The 27,101-nt window shown below is 33.1% G+C and overlaps 3 protein-coding genes across 3 annotated transcripts; 2 read left to right on the top strand and 1 right to left on the bottom strand.

Annotated features, from left to right (window-relative positions):
- Window positions 1–3,216: 3,216 nt before the first annotated feature.
- LOC118052395 (delta(12)-fatty-acid desaturase FAD2) lies at window positions 3,217–8,447 on the top strand. The gene is made up of 2 exons (XM_035063366.2): window positions 3,217–3,381; window positions 7,021–8,447. The coding sequence occupies exon 2, from the start codon at window positions 7,032–7,034 to the stop codon at window positions 8,187–8,189; it is 1,158 nt and encodes a 385-aa protein (XP_034919257.1). The 5' UTR covers window positions 3,217–3,381; window positions 7,021–7,031; the 3' UTR covers window positions 8,190–8,447.
- A 7,113-nt stretch (window positions 8,448–15,560) lies between these two features.
- Window positions 15,561–16,085, top strand: LOC118052439 (VQ motif-containing protein 25). The gene has a single exon (XM_035063428.2). It carries the CDS (start codon window positions 15,561–15,563, stop codon window positions 16,083–16,085), a length of 525 nt encoding a protein of 174 aa, XP_034919319.1.
- A 4,549-nt stretch (window positions 16,086–20,634) lies between these two features.
- On the bottom strand, window positions 20,635–25,417 carry LOC118052445 (probable plastid-lipid-associated protein 13, chloroplastic). Its single transcript, XM_035063444.2, has 7 exons — window positions 25,050–25,417; window positions 23,746–23,867; window positions 23,586–23,669; window positions 23,321–23,417; window positions 22,649–22,865; window positions 21,590–21,642; window positions 20,635–20,857 (listed from the first exon to the last, which is right to left on the bottom strand). The coding sequence occupies exons 1-7, from the start codon at window positions 25,314–25,316 to the stop codon at window positions 20,762–20,764; spliced, it is 936 nt and encodes a 311-aa protein (XP_034919335.1). The 5' UTR covers window positions 25,317–25,417; the 3' UTR covers window positions 20,635–20,761.
- Window positions 25,418–27,101: the final 1,684 nt, after the last annotated feature.

Here is a 27,101-nt window from a genome sequence, read left to right as displayed (position 1 = left end):
ATACATATTAGGTTAACATATAATTAATTGTAAATTAATTATTAATATTGTCATAAAAATTTATTGCTCATGAAAAATATTGTATAATTGGAAAATTGTTTAAATATTATTTCAATAAATCTATTTTAAAATATTTTTATCCTAAAAAAAAATGATAATGAAAAAAGAAGCTAAGGGCCATTTTAAAACAAGCCATGCACTCTTAGGGCCAAAACATAAAATCCACAAACTTCATGAACCAGCTAATATGTAAATTGAGACTCGGTGATAAAAATAAAATTTCGCGTAGCTTTCCAACATTGGGCTCTATTCCTTATTTTTTACATTACTCTTTGACCCTTTACATATGTGAGATCACACAAAGCAAAAACGAACACATAAAATTATTTAATATAATTTGAAAAGATAAGATCCAAAAAAACTAAAGTTCAATCACTAAAATTTTAAAAAATATTATAAAATTAACAATATAGTTGACAATCAAATGCTTTTATAGAGAGTTGTAGATCTTTTAAAATTAAAAAAATATTATAAAATTAACAATATAGTTGACAATCAAATGTTTGAGAGAGAGTTATACAAGCATGTTTGGGAGTGTAGTTATTTTTTAAAGTGTTTTTTTATTTAAAAATATATTAAAATTATATATTTTTTATTTTTTAAAAGATATTTTTGACATCAATGCATAAAAATAATAAAAAAAAACACCAAAAAATATTAATTTAAAATAAAAATTAAAAAAAAATTAAAATTTTTTCAAAAATACTTTTAAAATAATAAAAAAAGGCTAAATTAACTTAAAACACCCAAAAAAAACATCATAAATACCTTGTAAGACATATTAATGAACTCAAATAACCCAAAAATTAACTTGAAAACTTATAATGAATTCAAAATTAAAAATTTTCCTGGCTTGAATCTACAATATAAGGTGAGTTCAAGGAGGAAATAAACCACCTCATCAAGCAACTGGTGGCAGAATTCAAATCAAAACTTCGATTTTATCAATGGATCCTATTCTTATCGCCCTGATCAACCTCTTCAAAGCATGCTACAGGTTTCCAAGTTTAGAAAAATGGACTTCTCATATATAAAAATGAACACGGATACGTCATTGTACTAGTTGATTATTTTTTTTACTGCAATTCAGAATATTTTTATTGGTATTTATTAATAATTTTAATGATAAAAAATTCAGTTTATAAATATCACCACAATATACTATCCCTAGACATGTTTCTATGGAGGACTCGATTGCTTTCTTGAATGAAATCTTTTTTGTGTGCATTTACGTTACGTTATAGAAGGCATCTGTCTCAATTTTCAAGCTAATCTTTAACTTATGGAAAGGTTTTGCCACAGAAAACTACTAAAATCGTAAAGATCATAATTTGTGTTTCTTGAGAAGTCAAACTTCACACTCATCACCGTATGGGATAATTAATGGTATTTGAGAGTGTGGTAGCGGTTGCTTTTCAAATAGCTTTTTATGCCGAAAAGCATGCCAATAATGTTTTTTTATTTTTTAAAAATTATTTTTGATATCAGCACATCAAAACGATCTAAAAAGTACAAACCGCACTCAATTTTAGCAAAAACAAAAAAAATTGAAATTTTTCAAAAAACAAGTTGATATTCAATGTCAAACGGGCATAAATCACCATAGAAAACCAGGTGCTGGCTATATAAACTCAATTTCAAACTTCTAAATATCTCTTTCATATTTCTTTTTTATACGAGTGTTTAATATTATAGTTAAAATATTATTTGTTTTAAAAAAAATTTATATTTTTTAAATTATTTTAATAATCTAATATAAAAAATATTTTAAAACTCAACTCTTAATAGACTCCAATAGATACTATGGATGTCACTCGGGTCATCAACTTATCAGCTCACGTGATTACATGGTGGACTGTAAATTAGTCAAACTAGCAGGGGCAACTCCGTCAATATAATAAACTAATATTTCTTCATCGACGCCATTGAAAGGACGGTCAAGATTGTGGCCACGGGGTCTTCTAGATACTGGATACGCATTAGCAACACAGAAACCATACAAAAACAACTGACAAGGCGTCACGTGAAACCATAACAGAACTCTAAACAAGTCCCCTAATGATGATTGGGATGCCAATTTGGTCCTTATACAACAAAAACCGAATATTTCTATCAATTATTATTAACCTAGCCATCAAATACCCACATTATCAGTTTTTTATTATCGTTTGAAAAAATAAAACAATATAACATATTAAATAAGATTAAAAAAAAAACAACCTTCTGTATCATAAACACAAAATAAATAGAAAAAAAATGTTAATACCTGTCAAAAACAATTATAAATATCCTTTTTAAAACATAATTTACCGTGAAAAAAAATAAAAATAGAATATAAGTTTTTTTATGGTAGGATTTAATTTGGTCTTATTGAGAGTGAAATTATCTTTCATGACCTAACTAAAAATAATAATAAAAACTAACTTAAATCTTATCAATTCAACATTACTAAATGAATATTTTTAATTATATCATTCAACCATTGAATAATATTGATATTTTTTTTTATTCATATGAGGTGTCCGGGTTAACTTGTACGTACTTCGACTAATCCCCACGGACTTTGAAGTTAATGACTAGGTAAGTCTCCAATGCTCATTAATATTAACAACCACAAGGCTCGAATTTGAGATTATAAGAAGAACAAACTCTTTAATCCCAAACTCTTAGCACTAGAATAAACTCCTGTGGTGGCCATCAAAATGAATATTGACATTTGTTGCAAGTAGATTATGTTGTTTTAATATAGAATAACTATTTCAAAGGTCTTTTTTCAATTTTAAGATGATAATATCAATCCTAATTTATTTTTTTTTTCATTTTCATGTAAATAACATCAACCCTTCTAAAGTATATGGTAGATTTTTTTTTATATTGAAAAACACGTGTGATACATGATGGATACCTAATCCTTAATTACTTTGTTTCTTAAAAAAAAAAATAACAAATAGACTTGAATATTATAGATAAATTGATGTAAACGTCAAAATCACAGTAATTTGTTGTTTGAGAATGGATTATGATCTCCATAAAAGTCAAGGGACTGATTTGTGGTTACCTGTAAAATATTAAAGAATCGGCTGGCGAAATTAAAAAAAAAAAGAAGGCAAATGTCTAAACGACAAGCTGATCTTTATAGATGTGGTGCCCATATTTGTTAACGGTCGACGTTTTGCTTAAATACTGACCTCTTCTTCTTCAACGTTCTTTGCTCAAGGGGTCGGCTATTTGTAGAGAGGATTTTGAGGCGAGGGGAGAGAGAGAGAGAGAGAGAGAGAGGCTTTGACAGAAGGAGAACCACTCCCTCCCTCTTTTTATCAGGTATTTATTACGTTTTCTTTTCCGTTTGATCGTTTTTTAGCTCTCTCTGTTCTTGCTGGTTCAATCATGAACTTGCACTTTGTGTTTGATTCTCTCCTGGGCTATGTTATACAATGTTTGTTTTCTTTTCTTCTTCTCCAGGGTCTTATATATTTTAGTTAGATCCAGGTACCAAAGATGATAGATTTGTTCAAGATTAACAAATTTTTCTTAAAAAATCTTGGGATATATTCATTTTTCTTCTCTTAATAAAAGAAAACGTAGCTGATCTAACACTGACATCATGTTTACTGATAATCTTTAAGAATCCAATGACTCTGTTCAAGTGACATCTTGTTTTTCGCTGTAAGTGCATGTCGAGTCAACTACAGATATTTCTTCGTTATCTCTCCCTGATATTTTCGTCATCATATTTAAATTGGTTGGCATGGATGCTTGTTTTGTAATTAAGTGCTTTTATTTACTTGGTGGTGTAGATCTATAAGCAGGGTAAGGTGTTATTTATTCTTAAACTGTAAGCAAGCGTATTGCTTTCTTTCTTTGATTGCAACTGGTTTTGTGTTTTGCAATTTTTGACAGCTTTTCTGTCTCTTTTTCAACAAGCTCTGCACTTGGCAAATTAATGAAATATAGTTACGGTAGAATAATTATTTTCTTAATTCCTTTTCAACTGGTTTTGGATGGCATGGATCGATGCTGTTCTTGATTTGGTTTGTATAATAAAATATCGAAAATCTTGACAGCTTTTCTGTCTCTTTTTCAACTGGTTTTGGTTGGCATGGATGCTGTTCTTGATTTGGTTTCTATTAAATATCGAAAATCTTGGGAGACCCAAGTGACTAAAGAATCGAGACTGCGCTGGTGATTTTTTATTATTTACTTGGGTGATTTTTTTTTAATGTGGGTGTTAGCTTGTGCGTATGTTTTAGTGGTAGTGGTCATTATATGATCAATCTAGGATTTAAATCTGAAATTATAAAAAAAATAAATCTCTTGATTCCAAGTTTTTATTATTATACCACAACTTAGATAGTTACGTTTTTTAATAGTATAGGGTGGTGGCTCTCGAGTGGCGGGTAAAAGAGGCCTCCCTTTCCGCCTTAGCTTTAGACTGTAGTTATAGGCTTATAGCTGTTTTCTTTGACCCCATTTCTTGACGCGCATATATTTTCTCCATCTTACTGGCTGCTTGTGGAATTTCAATCCTGTTCGTGCATTTCTTTAAATGTCCGTTTTGGATATTCATGGAATTAAACAACAATTTAAAAATAAATATTAATTGAAAATAATTATTTTTAGAAAACAAACATTAATTAATAATGTAGTATATTTTCAATAAATAAATCTATCTAATTTATGAATCAAGGAAGCCGAGTTTATATGCTAAACTTATGAACTAAGTTATAGATTTTACTAGAATTATAATTTTTTTTTAAAATTAATTTTTATTTAATTATATAATAACAATAATAAATTACTGCAAAATCAAACAACAATCCAATACTAGATTTTTTTAGATTGTGATGATCTCATAAAAGACAAAACAAAATCAATTATAAAACTAAATTTTTAATTAATTCAATAGTTAAGGATGAGAATTTTTTTTTTTTTTTAAAGTTAAACTTGTCAGATCTATGAGCCAAGTCAACCAGTCAAATCCACAAATCATGTTAATCTTATAAAAGATAAAATAAAAAAAAAAATGAATTATAAAGCTAAATTATCAATCATTTAAATATTAAAAAATAAAATCAATAAAAATAAAATTTAAAAAAATTATAACAAAAATTTTAAAAAGAAAAAGAAAAAGAAAAAGAAAAGAAGCAAAATACTATTGTCATTTATCGTCCAATTATATAGATGAATGCTATTACAATCCACATTATTTTTCAGGTAGGCCCCACAAATTTTAGCTTTACTTGTAATAATTATAATGGCTAGTTAAGCTAGATTGCCAAACCAGTACATTCAAGGTATCTGTGGCTGATCGTGAATCATCAAACCCTCGGAGATTTATGAACGATTAGATTTGGAAGATAATGAATACACGCTAGTTGTTGCTGATCTGTGAGGACCCGAGTACTAGCCCACACGGGTAACCGGGGCGTCAATTTCTGGGTCAGGGTTCAGTGACCCATGATGTCTTCGTCTGTCAGTGATTTTAGGCGAGCGAGATTCCTACACTATCGCGAGAGGAGTCTTCCGGTTCCGGTATAAAAAAACATATCTTAAGAGAATAAAAGTTCTTCCGCTAATCAAACAGATACTACAATGCTAGACGGTTTCTCGATCTCTGTGCTCTGAAATTTGTGGGGGAGGTGCATGGTGGATGCTGTGAGGTTTGTGAATGACGTGACATGACGGCCTCGTTTTGTTTCTCCAGAATTTATGAATTTGGAAGGTCTTCCGTGTCAGTTTCTTGTTGTTATGGGGTTCACCTGTCTTTAAAGCAAAATGGGAAGGCCCGACAAGCAGAGGAGGGGAGAAATTACAAGGCACAGACTCCTTTCTGCCGCTGTCATGACCCCTACAAAACCTCCCTCTCACAGCTTTGTTGCGCCACCCCACGGGGAATATCTTCCGTGTTAGTTTCTTGCTGTTATGGGGATCATTCGTCTTTAAAGAAAAATAGGAAAGCCCGAGAGGAGGAGAGAAATTACCAGGCATTTACTCCTTTCTTCATTTGTCATGACCCCTGCAAAAACCTCCATCTCACTGCTCTGTTAGACTGTTACCCTACCCCACGGGGAAAAAGAAACGAAACTGTGCTATGCCAGGGGACCTCATATTGGCAGCTAGCGCTCCTTTAGTGTTCTAGTGTGCTTGGCTAATCCTGGATGTCTGTGTTACAAGGATAATATCACTCCTTTTTTTTCTTTTTTTTATCTCCAGCATAAATCAATAATTTAGACAACAAATATCTTGCAATAATGGATGGTGGGCAGTTGTTGATGTGCGCCAGAAGGGTAAATTATGGGCATGGTGTGGTTACCAAAGTAATTTCTCTGGTCCCATGCTAGCAGGCTTCTCAAACATGAATTTGAACATGTCTGGTCGTCTCACGAAGCTTCAACACGACTGGGTGGCCACAAGGATAATAAGCCACGTTGAGCAGTTCACATGGAGTTTACTACTTTACGCGTAATTGAAGATTAATCAGTTCTTTTCCGGGTCAATTACGTTCTTAAAAACCAATTATCTACTTGCTTGCATTGATAATTCCATGCTTACGGAAGGAGTTTTCTTCTAATATCTAATTAATTAGCAAGTGATTGCGCTCAAAACTGAGCAAAACCTGGATAAATACAAGGCAATTACTTTCTTTATCCCATTACGTTTTATTTTTCTTTGCTTGCATTGAGAGAACTGGTTAATTTGAGACAAATCAGACTCTTCAAACGTGGGAAAAGCTTGTGCTATGTATATGTGCATACTTTCCACAAATTTAATAGTTGCATGTTTACTTTGAAGCCCTCGGGTTGTTGGGAGGAAAGTTGGGTGCTGGTGTACAATGCTTAGTGGTCAAACGTTAATTAATACCAGTCGCTGTCCATATATACTACTCTGATAGATTGCCGGTTTACGGAAGTTATTATGAACCTGCAGAAAAACTTACACTTGTAGAATTTTTGTTTTCAGGTCGTGAAACAATGGGTGCTGGTGGCAGAATGTCTCCTCCTTATTCCCCCGGGAAGGTGGAATCTCATGTCTTGAAGCGAGCTCCTGACTCGAAGCCACCATTCACGCTCGGGCAGCTCAAGAAAGCCATTCCACCGCATTGCTTCCAGCGTTCTGTTCTTCGCTCATTCTCATACGTTGTTTATGACCTGATCATTGCCTCTCTCTTTTATTACGTTGCTACCAATTACTTCCACCTCCTTCCTCACCCTCTCTCTTATGTAGCCTGGCCGATTTATTGGGCTGTCCAGGGATGTGTCCTAACTGGCGTTTGGGTCTTAGCTCATGAATGTGGTCATCATGGCTTTAGTGACTATCAATTGCTCGATGACATCGTTGGTCTTATCCTCCACTCTTGTCTCCTTGTCCCTTATTTTTCATGGAAACACAGTCATCGCCGCCATCATTCCAACACAGGCTCTCTGGAGAGGGATGAAGTTTTTGTCCCCAAACAGAAATCTTCTATCTCTTGGTTCTCCAAATACCTTAACAACCCACCAGGTCGTCTTCTGACTATTACCATCACACTTACTCTCGGCTGGCCTCTTTACCTAGCATGCAATGTTTCAGGCAGGCCTTATGACAGGTTTGCCTGCCACTACGATCCATATGGCCCTATCTTCAATGATCGCGAGCGCGCGGAGATATATATTTCCGATGCTGGTGTTCTTGCTGTCACTTATGGGCTCTACCGCCTTGCAGTCGCAAAGGGGCTTGCTTGGGTTCTTTGTGTCTATGGCGGACCATTACTTGTGGTGAATGCGTTTCTTGTTCTGATCACATATTTGCAGCACACTCACGTCGCTTTGCCACATTATGACTCTTCGGAGTGGGACTGGTTGAGAGGAGCTCTAGCAACTGTTGACAGAGATTATGGAATCTTGAACAAGGTTTTCCATAACATAACAGACACTCATGTAGCTCACCATTTGTTCTCAACGATGCCACACTATCACGCCATGGAGGCTACCAAGGCAATGAAACCAATTTTGGGAGAATACTACCAATTCGACGGAACTCCATTCTACAAGGCAATTTGGAGAGAGGGCAAGGAGTGTCTTTATGTTCAGCAAGACGAAGGTAATCAGAAGAGCAAAGGTGTCTATTGGTACTCGAACAAATTTGATTGAAAATGTCATCACGAATGCATCAGGGAAGTTTCATCTTCCTGTTATAGGAATCTAGCTTCCCTTTCTTCATGGCTTAGGGTGCATCGAATCTTGGAGCTGTTCTTCCTTTCGAATAATTGTCAGCTATTTGAAGGTCCAGTTTGTATTAGCTATGCTGTTAATTAAAACCTCGGTTTTAATGTTCGTAAACAAACATTATTTCTTACAAAAACCACTAGAAAATCCATATCCTTGGATGGATCATGGATGTATTAATTAGCTTCTATCTATGATTAAATTAAGAGTTTAAAACGTTAGGGTCATCATTGCACGGCATTCAGAAAGGGAATGCCCCCAGAAATGGGTCTGTGATCAATGTCATTGCTGTCATGTCATGCAGCCATGAAAGATGAAAAACATGGATCATCTTTAAAAAAATATATTTCGCATAAATCGTGTGAATAAACTACATGAAAAACATGTCATGTCATTGCTGATTTAAATGTTTTTTTAATGTAAAAAAAATAGTGAGGCTGATTTAAATGTTTTTTTAATGTAAAAAAATACACAAAAAAATAGTAAAATAAAAAATTCAAATGGGTTTAACCAAAACCCACTTCATCATCTATCTTCTCTCCTGTTTTAACAAAAACCCACTTCTCAAATCCTTCCAAAACCTGTCATGATCGATCCGTTTCTGCCATTTCCCAAATGGGTTTCCCCTCAAAACCCCTTTTCTGCTTCCTCTTCCTCTCCCCCTTTCTCTTCGATCCCCTGATTACAAAAACTAAGTTCTTTAAAACCACCACCGAGACCGGCCAAACCACAATAACTGGTCTCTTTCAATGTAGAGGAGACCTTAGCAACACTGACTGCTACAACTATGTCAGCAAACTCCCTACTTTAACAGACAAGCTTTGTGGCAAAACAATAGCGGCAAGAATCCAGCTTTATTTAGAATCGTAAATATTTAATAAATATTACAGTTAAAAATCTGATATTTCACCAATTTTTTTCACTGTTATATTCATTCTTTTATTTTTTTAAAATATCTATCCTAATTGCCCAATTTATACAAGTAGACAAGACGGTGGGTTGGCGTCGCCATCATTTTGATTCAATGTATGGGCTCTCACCGGTCAGAATTGATGAGATTGGACTCCTATCAAAGGATTCAAAAAAAAAAAAAAAAAACCCTTTTGAAATCCGATTGACAAATTAAAAAAAAATTCATCATATATTTAGAGGATAATAGCATGAGAATTATCCATAAAAGCAATCCAGGCAAGGAGGCAGCCACCCATGTATGAAGGTGGAAACCGTTGGGCCAAGGCTGATCTGATCAAGGATTAGGCTTGGACTGTCTTTTGCATTGGCTATGGACCAACTGTAAAAATAGGCTCAACATTTGTGGCGGAGTGAGCCCGTTCTCGTTGTTCTTTGAAAACGTTCTGCAGCTGCTCCCATCTCTCCAAACCTCACCCTCCCCAATTTTTCAAAATTATTGATAGTTACAGTTATTTCTAAAAAATTAATTTACATTATTAATATAATTAATAATGTGAATCTTCCTCTAAACTTAAATTACTATGACCTTTCACTTTGTTTAAATATATTAAAGTTAGTTTTATTTTCAAGTGGAGGTTTTTAACTCAAAACCTTTAAATAGCATTATCGTTTAAATATTATGTTTAATTAGTATTTTAAAATATAAAAAAATAAAAATATATTTGGTTGAAGAGATATAAATAAAAATATAAAATAAATTTCTTTTTAGAATAATATAAAAAACTTGTTTTTTTTGTCCCTATTATATCTGTGTCATATCCATATTAATCAAATGCTATTTAAAACAACTATTAAAATACAATTTGATATATATATATAGTGTTCTATTATATAATGGTACAATTTGGTTTTATAATTATTAGAGGTAGGTTGAGTTTAACCAAGTTGTCTTATATTCGGTCTCCCGGCAGCAGGTTCTCCGAGCCGACTATAAGGGCACCTATCCACTTCTTCGAGTGTCGTGTCCTCGGAGGAGAGACCTTCCGAGTGTGTTGCCATATAATAATGACTAGCTACATGCTCGTGCTTTGCCGTGGAGCGAACAAATTATTCTTTTTCAACCATTTAAAAAAAAGATAGAGTTGTTGGAAATGCACTTCCCAACGTCATGAATATTTTTTAAATTGCGAGATAAAAAAAATGGTGCCTGTCTTTAATAGAAAACATTAATAGAGAATTATATGTTTTAATAATTAGTAATTTTAATTAAAAAAGGTAAAATTAAATGTTAAGAGAAAAATCCTTTTTAGAGTCATTGCTAATGTATTTTTTATAAGGAAAAAAAAATCATAAACTTAGCATCCAATACATATTGAACGACATATTTTCTAAGTATTAGGACTATAATATATTGGACATAGTTTTTTTTTTTAATAATAAAATATGAAGTCAAATATTTAATTAACTCAATGCCAAAAGACAAAAATGATAAAAAATAATATTTAATAAAAAAATAAATAAATTTTTTTGAAATGAATTCAAGTAAACTTGTCAGACCCTCAACTAATATTATGAAGATTGAATAATTTCATAAAAAAATAAACAAAAAAAATTACAAAGAAAGATCTCCAACCAAACCAAATTTAAAGGAAAAAATTATAATAAATTAATTTTAAAAAATAATCTAGAAAATCTAAGTAAACTCAGATAAATATATTGAACTCATAACTCATATTGTAAGATAAGGCTATCCTTTTATATATATATATATAAAATAATTATGAAGTTTAATTTTAAAGCAACCTAACAATAAATGATATCATAAAAATATCAATTTGAAAGAAAAATGATTGAAAGATACAAAGAAAAAAGAAAAGGGGGTCCCTGGTGAAATCCACATTCACGTGCTTTAGTCATGTTGAATTAAGAGGGTTTCTTTTTAGATACATCGATCTCTATTCCGGGTATGATAAAAAACTTCGTGAAAGAATAAATCTTGCTTTAACACCCGATACTTCATCAGCCAAGAAAAAAATCTAGAGAATCGGTCATTTAAAGTTAGAATTATTCACTGAGCTGTTTCAAAGCTTGCTAGCATATATCGTGTTGTCAGAAGAAGTCAAGAAACCATGACTTGGTAACAATATAAACCTGCAGGCTTTTTTCTCCGAAGCAGTTGGGAGTCCTTCCCAAGTTTGAACAATTATTGCATATAAATGTGAAAAATATGAAACTTTCAAAATCGGTAACTTTATAATTAATATGCATGAAAGTGTATTTCCCAGTCACATGAACCGCGTATTTCCTGATCAAGAATGTTTCGGACGTTGTTTCTAGATTTGCACGCAAGGAAATACGCGGTTCATGTTCACATCTGTTGAAATAAGTTTATTTCCCAGTCACATGAACCGTTTATTCCAAGTGTGAACATGAAACCGCGTATTTCCTTGCGTGAAAATCTAGAAACAACGTCCGAAACATTCTTGATCAGGCAAGAGCTGTCAACATCACAAATCTTCAGGAACTAAGATATGTACTAAGCTGTTAATCCAATAGAATAGAGGTGGGGAAAAACGACTAGTTCAATATCAGACAAGAAATGGTCCCCTGCGCAAAGCACATGAGAACGACAGATTCCGGCTGTTCGATCCTCGAAAGATGGTGAATGAATTTGCATTTTACCCTATCATCCATCACTCTAATTCCTTAAAACCATCAAGGTTCTTGATAATTTGTTGGCACGAAGACTCATCCAAGAAGATCTTCTGTTTTTCCTGGGTAATTGTAGGTGTTCGATCACCTCAACGGACTCTAAGATTAACGATCTCCAATAGTTTTTAAGGAACTCAAAGTGATGAATATTAAAAAACAAACCTTAAACCTGAGTAGCTCAGCTACCCCTCATGATTAACATGCAAGAAGATCTTGATGTTGATAAAAGATGCTAAAGAGATAATGGGAGATGCAAGAGGCTGAAGTACTGTACCAAAGATCGCAGTCGTGCAGGCCCTTTCTTCTCTTTGTGACACCTACTTGCTGTCTGTTAGGGTTTGGTTGGCTGGCTCCCGCTGAGGGAACCCAATGGCACCCACGCACCCACGTTGCCACGAGGAGGTAACGTCTTACAGTGTCAATGTACTCGGTGTATACGGTTAGGGTTGGCCGGCACCAGACTCGTTCGATGATGATGACGTGAACATTAACTGAACGTCTGATCTATTCGAATCTCCGCTTCACGTGCACATCCTACGGTTGATATTCTTTCTCTCTCGCTCGATCACATGCCCTGCACTTGTTTTTTATTCTTCATTTTTCTTAAAGTATTGTACCATTTAGTTTAGTGGGCTTCCATGAGAAATGACTACAACCCTTACATCTCTGGATTTTGTTTTTATTTTGTTGCCTGTATCATGCCCTCCAGTATCCTTCAATTAATGTACTTAATCTAAATTATGGATTTTCTACGTTTATTCACGATTTGCGAGGGTGGAAATGATTTCAACAAGAAATCTATTGATATTGAGCAGCGGCAAAGGGATAGAGGAAGAGAAAGAAAATAGCATATGAAGAAATCTAAAATATTTGGTTGTGAGCGTTGTAGTCATTTTGAACAACTGTCACATATATAGGAAGTGTCATGGCTTATGGAATTTCCATTTGGAATGTGAACTTGCAGTGCTTTTCTAGTTAATGGGATCCAGTTAGTGTGTATCCACTCATATGAAGAAATACAAAACCCTAGCTAGCTAGCTAGCCTTCTTTCTTTGTAAATATTGTAATCGTCGACCTCCACCGATGGAAATAATTGGAATGACGATTAAAGGCTTCCGAGAATTTTTTTTTATTTTTTTATTTTTTTAGGAGATAGCTAGCCTCTTGAGAACTTAAAAGATATATATATGTGTGTGTGTGTGTGTGTAGTCGTATTTGCTCTTAGTTGCATGTATCAACTTCGAGAACTTTGAAATTGATTGAAGTTTTTGCAGTTGAAGGTTGAAAAAAGAATAATGCTATGTACGAAGTGATATGGGGAAAAATGCTAAAAATCACCTTGTCTTGGTTAATTTAAATCCAGTAGCTTGAGTAATTATGAGGCACGCTTTTTTTTTTCTTTCAAAATTTCACATGATAGTACAGCTATAAATTTAAATTTCACAATTCTCATTTTCTCTTCTAATTAATAACATAAAAACTCTAAAAAAAATTTACTTGAAAGAATATATTAAATAATAATATAAATTTTATATTGAGAGCCTTAAACTTTTTAAATTGAAAAAGTTCTTTGACAAAGATATATCATATTGGATGTAGTTATTTTAATTTCAGGTATATGGAATAACCTTCATCAACTACAGTGATTAGTATAATTGTATAGGTCTGTCTTCTGTTGGGGTTATACATTACTATATATGTCATATGTTACATTAATATTAAAAAGAAAGGTGAAGAAGAATATAAAAACATGGGTTCGTTTATAAGTTGGGATCAGAAACAAGAGGTAATTAATTAATGTCCATACACTAGCTAGCTAGTAATATATATTAATATTTATCTTGTGTTGCAGGATGGAGCTGATCCACTCTTCTTTTAGATTATCCATTGACAATGATGCATGCGTTATTCTGTAATGTCTAAAAGATGTTGCGTGAGTGTGTTAAACCCAGTTTGTTCAATAATGAATTATTAATTAAGAATTCATTTAACATGACTTATAAAAAAATTGATTTTTTGACTTTAAATCATAATTTAAAAGTGTTTTTTTATGTAAATATTTATGACAAAAACTAACAATACTCGTCCCAGTTAGATATATATTTGATAAGAATTACTCAAAGTAATTTTCTTAGAGTAGATGTAGTATAAGTTAGAGTGCAAGAAATTAGTTTTTGATTAAATTAATAAGATTCTGATTCAATTAATCTTGTAATAAATTATTTATTTAAATTAAAAACCCAATTCTAACCAATTACATTTATGACTTTTCTAAGAGTCAAAAAAATAAATTAAATAAATTTGCAAAAATCATACCAAATTAACAAAACCTAAACAAATTCTTCCCAAGCTCCCAATACGTAATTTAATATGGATGGATCATGCAAAGATAATCGATCTGTGTCAATCTGCGCTGGTGGTGGTTCTTGGATCCATGGTCTTGTGGATATATAATTTAGCGTTTGTTCTTCTACAAGGGGCCGAATGTGGGTTGTTGTCGGAATATTGGCATGGCGATTAGATGACAACAAAATTGAACTTGAAATTATTTCTGCAGTAGTTCTGTGATTAATGATGGAGGGTATGCTTCATGCTGATTAATATAATCATGATTCTGTGTATTTTCTTTGAATTTATGCCTCGATCGTTTATTAAAAATACTTGCTCTAAGGATCATTGATTAAATTATGAACACTTGTTCATCATGCTGCAAGACTAAAACCAGTTCCTTAATGTCAAAACATGATCATCATAAATTATTTAACACCTTCGAATTTAATTCACCTAAGGCGATTCTTCCCTTGGTAGCTCAACAAAGTAATTAAGTTTGCTATGTGTTTAGCTAGATCCTGGTTTTATGTCTGCAACAAATCATGTAAATCTCAACTTCCAAGACGACATTAAACACAAGTTAATCTTAATTTGTAGCATTAATATGTCAACTGACTGTCTCTTGTTGGGCCTAGTTGGGGGGGTTAGATTTAGGTAAAACAATATTTAGGGAGGTTTTAATTTAAATTTTAATAGCTTTAGGTTAGAAGTTAGAACTATAAATTGTTCAGGGGAGGCTGGAAAAAAATAATTCTGCGACGTCACTGTCTCCATCCCTTTTGCTAACCCTAGTGCATGAATCTGATTAGTGTAATTAATAAACAATTAACAACTAGCCAGGATGTCTACAAGAAGAAAAAAAATCATCAACACTGCCACGTTTTTCTTTCCAAAACAAAGGGAAAAAAATGAAAGTTAACAGCACAAGAATTATGAGCCCATGATCAACCTGGATTCAGAGATCAGGGACTTTTCAGTCATTTCAAGTTCCTCCATCCCTCAAAATACACACAATAAACCTAGACAGTTGTGTATATAAAAAGGTCATTTTTAAAAGGGCAATTGTGGGACCAATGGTTTCTATTACTTTATTGACTCGTCCTTGCCATTGAGGCATACAATCCTTCCTCAAGCAGACAGCTTGTTTCTGTCTTAAAAATTTCTCCTTTCGTCCTGCCATTAAACAAATCTTTCTTGTCAGTTCTCCTTCCCCCTCTATATACAAGCTAACCCTCTCTTTTCCTCTAAACAGCCACACCAACTCCCTCACCTCTCTCTCTCTATATATATATCTATCTATCTATCTGTTTCTGATCACACATCAAAACATCTTCAATATTAATGGAGGAACTTATGATGAGGAAACAACCAGCAGCTTGTATCCCTACTTCAATTACTCCATCGCCAATCACCATGCATAAAAACTCACACACAATAGCCAAAGTCAAGCCAAAGATACGCATAATTCACATCTTAGCTCCAGAAATCATCAAGACAGATGTCGCGAACTTCAGAGAGTTGGTACAAAGACTCACAGGGAAACCAAGTGATCAAAAGGGGGGTTGCAGGCAGAAACCAAGAAGGGCAAGAACACAAGATCAACCAAGAAACTGCAACAGCGAGTACTTATGTGACGAAAAGCCTGTTATGGCCAAGAAAGTTGAGCTAAGAAATGGGTTTGGGAGTAGTCTGGGGTCTAGAGAAGGAGTCAAGGAGGAGGAAGAAATGTGGGATGGAGCATATTCAGGAAGCTTCCTGGGTGGATTTACAGACTTGGATGGCTTCATTCAAGAGCTTGGTGAATTTCCATTGCTGCCAATGGACGCTAATCACATACATGAGCTTGGACAGACTCAACTTGCCTAAATCAATAGTGGTTTTCCTTTTATTCCCTTGCAAAAGCTTGATTATATCAAGGTTTTTTTTGCCCTTTTGGATATATATAATATGGATCTAATTTAGATGGTTTGATTAACTGAGTTCTTCTGCATATCATTATGTCCATTTTTTTTCTAATTTTCCCAATCTCCATTTGATTTCTCTTGATGTAAATACAAGGGGACAATCTTCTTTTTATTTTTTTCTAACTTGTAGACCAGAAATTGCATTTTCTGCTATTTGAATGTGATAGAAGTAAATTGAAAATATATTTTTCTTAATTTTCCTAAAATTTCTGATTGCTCTTGTTTCTTTCATTTGGGTCGACGGGGGCCATGACCCATGTCTTATCTATTCTCTCTCGCTCTCTCACTCAGGGAAGAACATATTTAGGGTTCGGTAGGACACACATGAACGTGCAAAACTCTAACACATTTATATATATTTGATCAATAAATTACTTTTCTTGCAAGACTTATACTGTATTTCAAGAATTGATTTTTATTACAGCTAGCTAGCCGTACGTCTCTCATTAATATCTTTGTGCATCGTGCATGCATCTGTCTCTCTCTCTCTCTCTCTCTCTCTCTCAATTTTAGCTAATTATCCACAAATATCACCATATATGCAGTGAATATTGTCGGGATCTTGAGTGACTTCAAAAATTAACCCTAAGGAAGCTATCTGTGTAGCTTCACTATCAATACTAGTAATTGTTGGGATACGACATGTACAAGTCCTATATGTGAAATCATTTTAATTCCCTGCTAATTTGAAAGATTATCGATAATCTTCGATTAACAATTTCTTCAATATTGTAAATCTTATATAGCATTGTTTATTATATATCCTAAATTTCTTTTTTAGAGTAAAATAATACTTACCTATTTTTTATTTTATTTTGAGAAGTATTAATACACACACACATATAGTTGAAAAAAAAAAACATATGCATATCAAAGTTAATAAACTACTTATAGTAGGAGTTGTTTTCTCTCTATATATAACGAATAGAGTAATTGACTCGTTTTGTGTTTTTCTTATGTATATTAATATATGGTGTTGTAGATTTTGTTGAGTGGCCATTGAAAATTAAAATGCCGCAATTTCCATTCATGTGATGTTAATAATATTCATATATATATATAAATTGTTTGTATATATAATTAAGCAATAGATGTTAATTTGTAACAATTCAAAAAAATTAATTTCTAAAGCTATCAAGTACTCGTACTATAAATGGATCCATGAAGGATTCATAAATTGATTCCAAACTGAAATATATATCTTCGTTGATTATAAAGTCTAATCTGTATTTGGCGATGTAAAACTTATATTTTCTATTCTAAATGCGCTGGTAGCAGAATAAAATGACAGCTTGATTATAAATATGAGACGAAGAAATCGTTCGCTCTTTACCAATAGAACCCAAGTATGTTGGTAAGATTTTTATTAAACAATGACTTGGGAAGAACAGTCACAAGTCAACGATTTTCTAAACTGTAAGCATTTGCAAATTGCAGTATTATTAGGTAGTGTGTTTGAGGCGGCTCGTCAAATGATAATTGAACCAGTACCCCTTACCAAGAGCTAAAGGGTAACTTTCTTGGCCACGAGTTTTGAATATTTCTTTGAAGGGTTGGACTAGTGATCTGAGGCCACAACACCTCTTGGATCGATGAGGTTTTGTAGAGGGAGACCCCATCGCCATGGCAGGGAAGAGCTCAGATTTAAATCCATGAGCTCCCCGCCATATTCTAGGCCATGATCAAGTCCTAATGCTAACACTTGCAGGTCGAGGTTTACTGGATGTTGGAAAGCTTCCATTAATTGGGGTTTGAAAGCATTATGGGTTCGAGGTGGGATATCTGATTCTGACCGGTAAGGCTTGCCATTAGAACCAGATGCGAGCCCCTGAGCAGTATAAAGGGATCGGAGGCCATAGGCTTCCACTATTTGTCGACAAGCCAAGAACAATCTACACAAGAATGGGAAGAAATCATGATTTCACAAATATGAAAACTACAACTAAATTGTAAAGGGATTTCTGATTTTAATATTAAACGATAAACGCTAATTATTCTAATGTTAATAACTAATAAGGCACGCCAAATTGTTAAAATAACAAAATAAATCAGACTAACTAATAAAACTCGAATTAAAAAAAAACTCTTGAAAATAAGGAAAACTCTGAAACGTCAGCTTAGGTATGAACACAGCTTCATATGATGACATTTAGCTGACCTTTTAGAGAACAAGGTTCGTAGAAATGCCTTCATAAAGTCCCAGCCCAATCTACCAGTCATATTAAAAATTAATATTTACGTTCATTTTCATCAACAAACTTGATTTACTCCTTCGTATTTATTTTTGGATTTGGACCTGTCAATCTGGTTTCCAATGTAATTTCCACTTCAGCTCTCCCATGGTGGGTACATATATAATACAAGTCAAAGGGGCTAAGCATACATGTAATCAATAGAATCCTCTTTGGACATCGCCATTCTCATTGCTTTTTCTTCTTCTTCTTCTTATATGTATAATGTCAGTGTTAAGCTTCTTAGACACTTCGAATTTGTTAAGTTGAAATGCCATTCAGATCTTTCCGACAATCAGAAATTAAGAACACTATAAACTGATTGGCCCTTCTATTCGGTACCACAAATTTTGATACCTTCCCTCCCACTAATGGCTATTTCCGGCATTATTAATGGCTGGTGGCGATTGCCAGCCATGACTTCTTCCGAAGTCAAAAGAAACCGCATTAGAAAATTGGGAAGAATATCTAACAACATATGTATTGGAGTCCGAGGAAAGCCCAGAGGAGGAAGAACTATAGAACATGGACAAGAGGGCAAAAATCCCTCTCTCCAAGTGACGAGAGGTTTTACGCGTTGAGGTTTTAGAAGCATTACAGCAAAGCACATTGTCGCAATCAATCACATTCACACTTCTCACCAAACTCTTCTCAATATTTTAATTTTCCAATCCTCTACAGCTTTTGGCAAAAGCTTTCATTTTCAAGCAGTAAATTTGTCAAATGATTTTATGCTTACTATGGAACTGTACAGATTGCAAGTGGTGTATGAATTAGAGAATTGGACAAACCCACGAGGGTTGAAAGTATGCGCAGATGGTGACCCTCAAACAAATCCACAGTATCCACCTATGGGTGGAAGCAAGGGGCAATCAGGTGTCCGAACCCTTGAAAAACATTTATTATTATTATTATTAATGAATAATTAACTACTAGAAGGAGTTTTATTTTTTATTTTAAAAAGATGAGCCTTAAATTAAATGTGATTTTACTTTTAATTTACTCTTGATCCACCTGGAAAGAAAACAATATAAAAGCATTACTTTGTGAAATAAAAGATATAGCCATCAATTTATTCTAATACAAATCTTGTAGCTAATCAAAAAGATTGAAACAGAAGCATTTATTAATTTATTTTTCATCAAACAAAATAAAGTAACTAAAATTTAAAATTTATTTTTGTTTTGTTTTGAAATGTTATTTGTTAATAATTTTATGAGGCTTTTTTTATAGTTCTACAATTTTCGCTCCTTTTTTCTCTTTAGATCTGCTAGTTCTACCAATTGTTTTTAAAATTCTTGTTATAATAAATTTTTTTCTAATTAATTAGATATATTTTATTGATTTGTTTTGATTATGTTTGAATTTTTTTTTTTATTGTTTTTAACAGAGCTACTAAAATTATCAATTTTTTCTTATGATATATGATTTAATTTTAGGTTAAACCATTAACAAAATAAGAAGAATTGATATGATAATCAATTATTTCTATTCTATAAAAGAACGACGAGCACAATTAATAAATATGGAAGAATCATTCTTTATTATTTTTTGAGTTATTTCAAAGTTTATCAAACATAAATAATGTTTCGCTTTAGCTAATATTTCTTATATATTTTGAGCTTGTTTGGCAGTGCGATTGTGATTGCTTTTCAAATAACTTTTCATACCAAAATGCATACCATTGATGTTTTTTTATTTTTTTAAAAAATTATTTTTGACATCAGAATGATTCGAAAACACTAAAAACATATTAATTTAAAATTAATAAAAAAATTAATTTTTTTCAAAAACATTTTTGAAACGCAGAAACAAACAGACCAGTAATATTAAAGTGATGAATGCATTATGAAGATAAAATTAATTTCTTTACTTTGACTCAATTTGGTATTACTCAAAACCTTTTACTTTATACAAACATCATTATCTATTTAAAGTAAGTTATTTAAATAAAACTAAATTATATAGATTTTATTTTACAATTCATATACAATAAATTAAAACAAATATTATATCTTATTATATTAATTTTAACCCCGTAACAAATAATCTTAGTTCGCCCCATTGCCCACCCACTAATTTTGTATAGAAACCAACAACTTGATCTCAGTCAATTATACCTTGAGAACACTTCTAAGAAGAAAGCTTCATCAATCTTTGTCAGTGAAGCGTTATATTTCCAATCAGCAAGCATTTAATGAACAAAATCAAACGAGCAAATAAGCATTCAAGGGAATGAATCCCCCATCTTATTGAGAGTGACTGTGTGAGAGAGAGAGAGAGATTGTTGACTCTACATTGCATTAGAAGGTGGAGAAAAAATAATAAACAGTCTGTTTTCACATCTCTAGCTCTCATACTCTGCAATTGGTTCTGCCATTAGAGAGGCTGGTGCATCCAACCTTGTAACAACTTCGGGTACTCCAGTAGAATCCCTTAGAATCTGTGTCAAAAACCAGGAAAAGACTCATAATTAATTTGATAATGTCTACCTTTCCTGGTTCACGTTCCTACATATCTGTCACAAAACTAGCTGCTAATTCTTTGAGATTATCGTTTTCTTTCGCAAATGAATGACGTGGTTAAAACATAGACTTATGCCCATGCAAAGTATTTCTGCATGACCATCCTTCGGCAAAACAATACAAGTGATTATATTTCACAGGCTATATCTGTACCGAACACGTACCATATTATGTGTTGAATCTAAAATGGCCACAAGAGATGATAGAAACGGGTAAGGAATGAAGACCAAATGGACAAATTCGAGCTTCTTATAAGAGAGCCAGGAGAAAAGCTAGGAGACATCATTTATATGTATGAGCCTTCATGACTCTAGGTAGATGGAGACATCCCCACCCATGATAGTTCTTCTAGTTAATAAGCACATGTAGTAGTCTAGAATTCCTAAAGATTCTTTTCCTTTTTTTTTTTTACATTATCACATGAGAATGAAACATCACATGTACTTATGAAATTTTCATATTTAATTCCTTTTGTAATTTATGCAAAGACTATTCTTGAGGTGCTAATGAAACAAAATTCAGATGGCAGATTAATCCTATATATATGCACTTTTCATCCACTTGCAATGAGAACACTTGGATGATAATCTAAGGACAAGATGCTTATAACTGCAAAATGATGTGATAAATTATATAAGTTGAATACTTACAAGTATCTCATCATCAAGATAAGAAATCATGAAGAGTCTCTGGAAAGTACTAGCTGCAGGCATAAAGAAATGAACTTAGCAATTTACAATCATCCAAGCATGAAAAGCACAGCATCATTAGGTATTATAACCTTATAAACCCTGAAACTCGAGTTTCTTTTCATTCATAATTTGTTGCATTGGACAGGATATTAGAAGTAAATAACTACCAGTACTATGAAAAAAAGAAAAGAAAATTAGAACTTTGAAACCAGATCATCATCCCATATTCCTAAATCAATTCCAAGGGACCCAATATATTGAAAGAGAGTGGAATTTCTAGACCCGTTACACTTAATGGATTAGAATTAATCTCCATTGCTAATGACATCATAGTAGGTCTAAGAACAACACATGCAGTTGGTTAATAACAGCTCACATAAAATGTCTGACTATTAATCATATACACTGCAAGGTAAACTTTTTTAAAATACAGTGTTCTAATACCATCCTTGGTATAGCGATGGAACACAATTCAGAAAAACACAAAAAACTGTAGAAGACTTTAATTGATGGTTAGTAAGTAGTAGATAAAGAACTAATCAATGATAAATTAAAAAGAAAAACAGTTTTATTTGGAAATTCTGACATATCTACAAATAATTAGAAGCACAAATGAAACTTAAGAGATGCATATGATATTCACAAACACCTCAGGACAGGTTTCTGACTCAAAATTTTGATTGTTTTTAAAGAAGATTGGCAGAAACATTGCATAGAATAGGCAGAAGAGCATAGAAAGAGTTAGACAACCTGAAATGCAGAACAGATGAGCAATGTGAATTTCAAACTACAATTACAGCATTATGAGTTGCTAGAAGGGAGCATCCCTAAAATGTCCAGGACAATGGAAAGTTGAAGTTATTAGTCAAAGGGCTGGGGTACAGTGACAACAAAATGCCTGTCGCTTCAGACCTTATATGGCTTGAGGTCCAGAGATTTTCTATTCTTCTTTGCTGGCTAGGAAGAAGAATGCTAAATAAGATAGAAAGAAAATGATCCGAATATCAAAATGCTTACATAGAGGAATTTTCAGCCCGCTAGAAAAGGCATCCCTAATAGAAACAGGAATCTGCTGGACTGTGCTAAGAGCCTGACCAAATGCACCTTTTAGCTGTTCAGGTACTGTTTCTTCAATGACTGTTGGTGTCTCAAGGATCCCTTCAACATATTCCTCTTTCATTCTGAGAGGTCCCTCCACTGTTAACTTGGAGGACAGAATGAATTTGCTTTCTATCTGCAGTACACAGAAGAATTCAAACCTAAGCTCAGAAGCATAAAACAAGAACAAACATAAATTTACAACGGTATCAACTGGAGGTTGTCTTCATCTGATCATGGTCGCTATATCAATTCCATGATATTTATGGTTACTTCATTTCCATTACACATATATCACTATCAACAGGTATGTCATTATTATATATGTCAATTTAAGCAATAGTTAACTGCAGGACACTAGTTTTGAGGTGTATTTTGATCGTGCATAAATTTAGACCTTGGTTTTAACTCAACTAGCCAGCATCTTCATGAAGTAAGCATCTCAGTAGGATTCTGCTTGCAGTATGCAGGTATAAGAAACTTCTCCTTTATTTTTAAGAAATTTAGTGCAAGGGTATTTTTCTAATTTCTTTCATTGATCACATGTTATTGCAGATATTGCGACTAGGGCATTCAAAGATGGAAGGATACCGAGTATAATAGTTTCATATGTGCAGTAACCTTCACATTTCCATCCTTAATCACCACGTCCATTTTGGACAAATTAGCCAAATTTGAAGGAAATCTCCTGCAACAAGCAAGACAATCAACTGCCATTCAAATTGACTAACCCAGTTGAAGTTAGGATTCCCATGAAAGACTATTGCAACAATAAAAATTATCACATTCCTCGTAGGAGTTAGAAAAGCATGAAAAATGAAATTTAGAAACAAAGACTCGTCAATGTGGTACTCACTCAAATATAAACCTGGCAGCAGATAATCCAGGGCTTCCGGCTCCAAACCACTCAAAATTCCATCGACCTTCCAGAAATGGTGACCTGTATATTGATAAACAAGTAAACATCTCACAAAAACAACATAGAAGCAAATTGAAGTGCTTTGTTAAGCACCTACGTTGTTGGTCGAGGTGTTGGATTAAGCCGCTCAAGACCAATTATTCTTTCATTCACATCAATCCGCTGCATATCTGTTGTCTTTCCAGTGACCAGAGCTTCAAAGCCCCCAGAATCTTTGAACTAAATCAATAGCATAGCATTAGACAAACATTAAAAGAAAACCTTAACACGCATCAAAAATTTCCAAAGCCATACAATTTACTGTTTTAATCAAACAAACTATAAATGATCAACATTTAAAGCAAGGGTATTGGTGTTTGCCATACAAATTATTGCATTAATTCTGTGAATTAGTGAATCAGGGATTCTTTTCAAAGCTTGAGAAAGCTTATGAAGCTTAGACCACTAGCTTGGAGTCATACTGATTACATCATTTGTAATGGCAAAATGGCATTCCTTTGGCGGGACAATTGGCGCCAAGGGCCTATTGATCCAGGCTTTTGGGCAAAGGTTTATTTTCTATTCAACTATCCAAGAGAATGCAGCAGTTGCTGCTGTTATTCAAGGAAATGATTGGACATGGCTTCCAGGAAGATCTGAAGCAAAGGCAGAATTACAGACAACCATTTGTGGCATAATCTTTCCCTGTTCAGAACAAGTTTCATTGGCACAAACTGTTACGGGCCTCTTGACACATTCCAAAAAACATGCTTTACAGCTCTATCAGCTATCCTAAAAAGGCTGCATCAACAAACGAAAGAAAGATATGTACAGGAAGAAGCATTAATCCTGTCCATTCCCTATGTAATCAGGCATCAGAGAGCAAGAACATTCACTTATTTTTCTCATGTCCAGATGCAAGAATAATTTGCAAGGCAAATAATCTTACATGTGGGATTGGGATATTAAATTTTTTCAGTCCAAGAATAGTCTGAGAAAGAGCCATTTGTGTTTTTTGTTTTTGCTAAAATTCACATCCCATATTCGCATGGCTTCGTGTATATCCTATCTTGAAGGAAATGAATCATTGGAGGGTTATTTTTTAACAAAGAAAACAGGTAGTGAAGGTTAATAGAATGGTTCGGGATATTTTGATCGGAATCAACATTTTCTTTTTGCAGGAATTGGGGCTTGGCGCTCTTAGCTACTTCAGTTTTACGCAGTTGATTGTACAGCAACGTTTTTAGCATAAATATTAATAATAATAAAAAAAAAAAACAAACATGTATATGCAGATGTCCATTCCAAAAAATTCAATTGTACACATAAATCATTAAATTGCATCGAATTTTACCTCAAAACAGAGAAACGAATAAAGTTTCTTATAATCTAAGGAAGAGGAGAGAGATAGAGAGTAATTACAGCGAGAAGCAGAGATTCCTTAGCAGCGAGTCTCTCCATTTCCTTAGCATAGATTGCTGGAGATCCTCCTTGTACAGCCTGCTGTACCATAGCGGTGCAGGTCCTTCTCCGGCGGATTCCCCGGTAGCCTGAGCTCCTCCGGCTATTCTCTGGTAACTTGGTCAAAGATTGAAACGAACAGAGCGAAGGAGAAAGGCCTGAGCGAAGTGCAGAGATTGGAGGAAGTGAGCATCCCTGAATTAAGGAAGATGATGATGAAGAAGCCATAAATTTGAAGAGCAGCTGAGATTTTTCTTTCAGTACTGTCTATTGTATTCGTCTGTTCTGTCATGGTTCGAGCAAGAACCGGTTTTTACTCCTTTTTTTTTATCCTAAACAAATAAACTCTATATTTGAGAATACATTAAAACAGCAAACACGTTACATGTGATATAAGCACATTACAACTCAGTCCTTCTTTTTTATGAGAATAATGAAGTTAGTCCTTCTGTTTTTTTTCTCAATTTAAAAGCATGGGTGTTAAACTCGCCGTTGACGATAAATCAACTTAGGCCTTGTTTGTTTCCCGGAAAGTAGTTTCCGGGAAACCATTTTCCAAACTTTCCTGTGTTTGTTTGTCATTAGAAAAGTTGGTCAGCGGAAAACAATTTCCGGTCAGCGGAAAACACTTTCTAGTCAACGGAAAACACTTTCCAGTCAATTTTAGTCAAAAAAAAAAATTGACTTGGTTTTCAGGAAAGTGTTTTCCTTTTAGCTGTGTTTGTTTTCCGGAAAGTGGTTTCCGGGAAAGCACTTTCCAAACTTTCTTGTGTTTGTTTGCCAGTAGGAAAGTTGGTCAATGGAAAACACTTTCCAGTAAAAGGAAAATTTGGCTTGGTTTTCAGGAAAGTGTTTTCCTGAAAAATTTGAGGGGAAAACACTTTCCGGAAGTTGTGAAAAATTTAGAAATGTCATTATTTGCTGATTATATCAAATTTGATCCTCAAACTTTTGATTGCTATATATATTTTGTTTTGAATATTTATTTTTCAATTTCATCTCTTAAAATTTTATTTTTATATTAACTTTGGTCCTTATTTTTATAATTGCTATTTGCTTTTTTCTTATCATTTTTTTATTGAAATTTTTTATTTATCAAATTTGATCCTCATTCTTTTGATTGTTACTTATTTTATTTGAAATAATTTATGAAATGTTGATTATTATTATTTTAATTTCTTCATTCTTCATTTTTTTTTTAATTTTTTAGATTTGATCCCTATTATTTTGATTATTATTTGTTTTATTTGAGATAATTTATGAAATTATATATTTTTTTCAATTTCATTCTCATTCAACTTTTTAATTTGTAAGATTTGTTCCTCATTATTTTAATAAACTTGAGAAAAATAAAATATTAATAAGTTATTTTCCAGCTTATTTTCCATGACATAACTAAACACTGGAAAGTGTTTTCCAGTTCATTTTCCACAACACTACCAAACATCGGAAAATACTTTCCCGGAATTCACTTTCTAGGAATTCACTTTCCCCGGAATTCACTTTCCAAAAGGAATTCACTTTCCTGCAAACAAACGGAGCCTTAGGAATTACAAAAAATATAGCGATGTGCTTAATTTCTAGTATAACTAGAGATGTGCTTAATTTCTAGTTGAATTACAAAAAATATTAACTTGATTGAAATTTTAGTGACTGAATTAACCTAAATAAATCTAATAAAGTTAACACTAAAATAAAAAAAAATTATTATTATTTTAATAAAATTTATGAAATTTAATTTAACTCAAATTCTTTTCCAAATCGATTATTGTATTATATTTTATAATTATATTTAAAAGAGTTAGATATATAATAATCTTTTCCAAAAATAAATAACAATGGATCTTGTCTATCCAAAATATTGTATGATACGAGATTATGTTAAAAATACAAAGCTAAAATTATAAAATGATAAATAACTAAGAAAACGTAGAGATGCAATAAGAGCACATAAAAGATAAAATTATGGTACCTTAAATGAGCTATAACTTTACGAAGTGAAAAATCTACAAA

This window comes from Populus alba, chromosome 16 (assembly GCF_005239225.2).
Source record: "Populus alba chromosome 16, ASM523922v2, whole genome shotgun sequence".
Taxonomy (NCBI): domain Eukaryota; kingdom Viridiplantae; phylum Streptophyta; class Magnoliopsida; order Malpighiales; family Salicaceae; genus Populus; species Populus alba.
Note: the sequence above shows the minus strand (reverse complement) of the source record. Positions and strands in the feature narration are given on the sequence as shown.

Excerpts from the sequence above, each read along its gene's own strand:
- LOC118052395 (XM_035063366.2), top strand. The coding sequence starts at position 7,032 with ATGGGTGCTGGTGGCAGAATGTCTCCTCCTTATTCCCCCGGGAAGGTG.
- LOC118052439 (XM_035063428.2), top strand. The coding sequence starts at position 15,561 with ATGGAGGAACTTATGATGAGGAAACAACCAGCAGCTTGTATCCCTACT.
- LOC118052445 (XM_035063444.2), bottom strand. The coding sequence starts at position 25,316 with ATGGCTTCTTCATCATCATCTTCCTTAATTCAGGGATGCTCACTTCCT. Across the intron at positions 22,866-23,320 it reads ATATGAAACTATTATACTCG|ATAGAAAGCAAATTCATTCT; the intron begins GTATCCTTCCAT and ends TGTGTACTGCAG. Across the intron at positions 21,643-22,648 it reads CGGGCTGAAAATTCCTCTAT|CTAGTACTTTCCAGAGACTC; the intron begins GTAAGCATTTTG and ends TTATGCCTGCAG.